Raw genomic sequence first — 3,466 nt, forward strand, 5'->3', positions numbered from 1 at the left:
GGATGGCGCTGGCAAACGTTTGCACCCAGACAGCCTGGTGGCCGGAGCGTCCCCTGTCCCCTGGCACCAGCCTGGCAGCCAGCCCGGGTGTCCCGGTCTGCTCCTCGGGGACACACACGGTGCTCGGTGCCAGGATCGGGCTCCGGACAGGATGCACCGCGGGGCCGGTCAGCTCGTGGCAGCTCGCTGGCCCCGATCCCGGTCCCGGCGGATGCATGTGGTCCCTTCCCATGTGGCAGCACGACGGGGCCGCGGCGCTGGGACGCTGCACCGAGGCCGGGCGCCGAGGGGCCGCGTGGGACGGGGCCGGTGCGCGGGGCCGCAGCGGGGAGCGCGGGGACGTTCCCGCAGCGCCGCTTGCACACGGGGTTCATCGCTGCTCTTCCCTGCAGGAACGCCGGAGCTCCGACTACACAGCGCTTGGGGCACCGGCCCTGCTCAGGCCGGAGTGATCCGCTCGCCGTGTTCCCCAGCCCCTACGTGCGCCCTCGCCCCGGCGCGGCGCCCCCGGCAGCGAAGCGCAGCCAAGCCAGCTCAGCCCTGCCGCGAGCGGGGGGGGGGGCAGCGCCTCGTCCCCGGGGGCTGACGAGGATCCTGGGGCCAGCGGGATGGGACGGCGCATCCCACGGGGGGCTGAGAAACACAGGAATCTCCCATCAGAGGAAGCTGTAAATCCTGGCACACGGGGAGGGGAGCGGCTGCACCGAGACCCCCTGTGCAGCCTCCGGCACGCGGCTGGGGCCCGGTGCCCGCCGGGCTTTCGTGCCGCAGGCTTTTCCCGCTCTCCTTCCTGCCCCGGCCAGGCGCACACGTGTCTCTGCCTCCTTCCGCAGCGCCCGGGCGCCGCGAGCCCCCAGGGCGGTGGGAAGCTCCCGCGCCCTCTGCCCTTCTCGCCCCCCCGCCACGCACGCAGGCCGGCGCRGCCATTCCCGGCGCTCCCGCCAGCCGCCCATGACCTCATTTTCCACCCCAAAAGGGCCTTCCCGGGCCTGACTTTTAATTCTTTTTATTAGGACTTTTTATAGCCTCCTGCGGCGGGGTTGGGGCCGAGGGGGGAGGCAGTGGGCTGGGCCCTGCGCTGGCACCGCTCACGGCGCCGATGGGGCCCCGGCGTCCCTGCACCCGGCTCGCCCTCCCGGTCCCCTCGGCATCCGCAGGGGTCCCCTGTGCCCTCGCCGCCACCGAGGAGCCTGGTGTTGCTGCCCGGCCGGGCAGGCYGATCCCAGCCGAGCCACGGCCTCCGGGGAGGATGAACCCGCTGCTCCCGGCCCGTGCGGTGCCACCGGTGCCGCGGCTCAGCCCCCGCGGTCCGGGGCTCTTAGGCTTTGCAGCCCTCGGCACGCTCCGGGCACCAGCGGCAGGGCTGCGGGCGGCCCCGCTCCGTGGCCGCTCCGGGCACGAGGCTCGGCAGGCTCCGGYGCTCTGATTCAGCCCCAGTCAGCACTTCCAGGGATTCCATGAATTTCCACATGCAGCCTGGAGCGGAGCCAAGCCGGCCGCAGCTGCGYGCCCGGCCGGCTGCCAGCGTCCCCTCCTGCCGCCCCGGCGCCTTAAAGGCACCGCGYTGTCCCGGCACGGGATCCCACCGGGCAGCTGCTGTGGCCCCCACCGCACCTCGCAGCCGGATCGTGGGTCCGGAGAGGCCCCCGGGGATGCCAGGCGCCGCGGTGCCCCGGCACATTGGGCCGGCCGGCAGCCCCGTGCCGTCGGCGCCGGGTTGCTGGCAGGTCCTGTGCCCCAGCTCCGCGGGGCTGTGCCGGTGCCCAGCGCCCCGGGGCCAGCTGGCTCGCTGCCCCGGGCTGCCCCGGCTCCGGGACCGCAGGCGGCCGCCGTGGCCGTGGCCGGCTGCCAAGGCAAACGCGGGCGCAGCCCGGCCGGCCGCGAGGCTCCGTGCCAAGCCGCGTGGCGGAGCCGGGCTTGCGCTCGCTGGGGCGGGGGGACACGGTGCGGCGCAACACAGGGGCGGGTGGGCTTTGCCCTCCCAGGCGCCCAGCCTGTCCCCACCAGGACCGAGGGAAGAAGGCAGGGAGAGCTGGGCCTCCGGCTGGGATGGAGCCAGTGCAGGGCTGGTGCAGGGTCATTCGGGTTCGGGAACCCAGGGGTCAACGCTGGGCCTGATCCTGATCGGCTCATTCACAGTGACCGGGGTGAAGGCACCGAATGCCCTCAGCACGTTCGCTGATGATGCAAAGCTGGAGGAGTGGCCGATGGACCTGAGGGCTGTGCCCCATCCAGAGGGACCTCAACAGGCTGGAGAGATGGACAGAGAGGAGCCTCATGAACGAAGGGGAGCGCAGGGTCCTGCACCTAGGGAGGAATCACCCCGTGCACCAGGACAGGCTGGGGCTGACCTGCTGGAGAGCAGCTCTGCGGAGAAGGACCTGGGAGTGCTGGTGGACACCAAGTTGACCATGAGTGCAGTGAAGGGCTACTGGGATTATGAAGGGCCTGGAGCACCTCTCATGTGAGGAAAGGCTGAGAGAGCTGGGGCTGTTCAACCTGGAGAAGAGAAGGCTCAGGGGGGATCTTATCAATGCGTATAAGTATCTTAAGGGAGGGTGTCAAGAGGATGGGGCCAGGTTCTTCTCAGTGGTGCCCAGCGACAGGACACGAGGCAACAGGCACAAACTGAAACGCAGGCAGAGCCGTCTGAATCTCAGGAAACACTTCTTTCCCGTGAGGGCGACGGAGCCCTGGAGCAGGCTGCCCAGGGAGGTTGTGGAGTCTCCATCCTTGGAGATATCCAAAAGCCGTGCGGACACGGTCCCGGGCAGCCTGCTCCAGGTGACCCTGCTTGAGCAGGGGGTTGGACTGGACCATCCCTAAAGGTCCCTTCCAGCCTCAAGCGCTGGGCGAGTCCCCGAGCAAGGGGCTCCTTGGTGCTTCAGCAAGGACTTCCTTGCACAACGTGCCGGCACCCTCRGCTGGCGGCTGCGCCGGGGAACCTCGGCGCCGCCTGGCCTCCAGTCCCAGCTCCCGCCACGGCCCCGACCCCCCGGCTCCGGCACCCCCTGGCGTCACCCCCGGCTCCCCGGTTGTGACATCGCCCCATGCGGGGCTCCGCCGCGGCCTTGCCAGCACTGAGCCGGGGGAACGTCGCCAGCCRGGACCCCGACGGGAGCACGGCCAAGCGTCAGCGCCAGCCCCGTGCGAGCACCGGGCTGAGCCGGCGCGGGCTGCGGGTGCCAGGGGTCTCCCACGGGGGGGTCTCCCACGGGCGATGCCTCGTCGGCTTCGTGTCCCTGCAGGGCACACGCCACGGCTGGGGGGCTGCGCACGGGCCATGGACCGGCKCCGCGAGAGCCAGGCGCTCCTGGACACGCTGGCGTGCCTAGTCCTCATCTACTTCTTCCTCCAAGAAACTCTCTTCCTCTTCTACCTGCTGCTGCTCCTGCCCCTCATCTTCCTCTTCGATGAGCCCATCAGAGGATGAGGATGGCACCGAATCTTGCTTGTCCTGCTCAAC

General features: G+C 70.7%; 1 protein-coding gene across 1 annotated transcript in view; it reads right to left on the reverse strand.

Moving 5' to 3' along the window:
• Nucleotides 1-1,681, reverse strand: part of LOC112968397 (probable carboxypeptidase X1) — a gene marked incomplete at its 3' end in the record, with an annotated part of 19,648 nt that extends 17,967 nt beyond the window's left edge. The window contains exon 1 of the mRNA XM_026070624.1: nucleotides 1,615-1,681. Within this exon, the coding sequence (XP_025926409.1) occupies nucleotides 1,615-1,681 (67 nt within the window). The remainder of the gene's footprint in view (nucleotides 1-1,614) is intronic.
• Between the last annotated feature and the right edge of the window lie 1,785 nt (nucleotides 1,682-3,466).

This window comes from Apteryx rowi, unplaced genomic scaffold (genome assembly GCF_003343035.1).
Source record: "Apteryx rowi isolate R43461 unplaced genomic scaffold, aptRow1 scaffold_315, whole genome shotgun sequence".
Taxonomy (NCBI): Eukaryota; Metazoa; Chordata; class Aves; order Apterygiformes; family Apterygidae; genus Apteryx; species Apteryx rowi.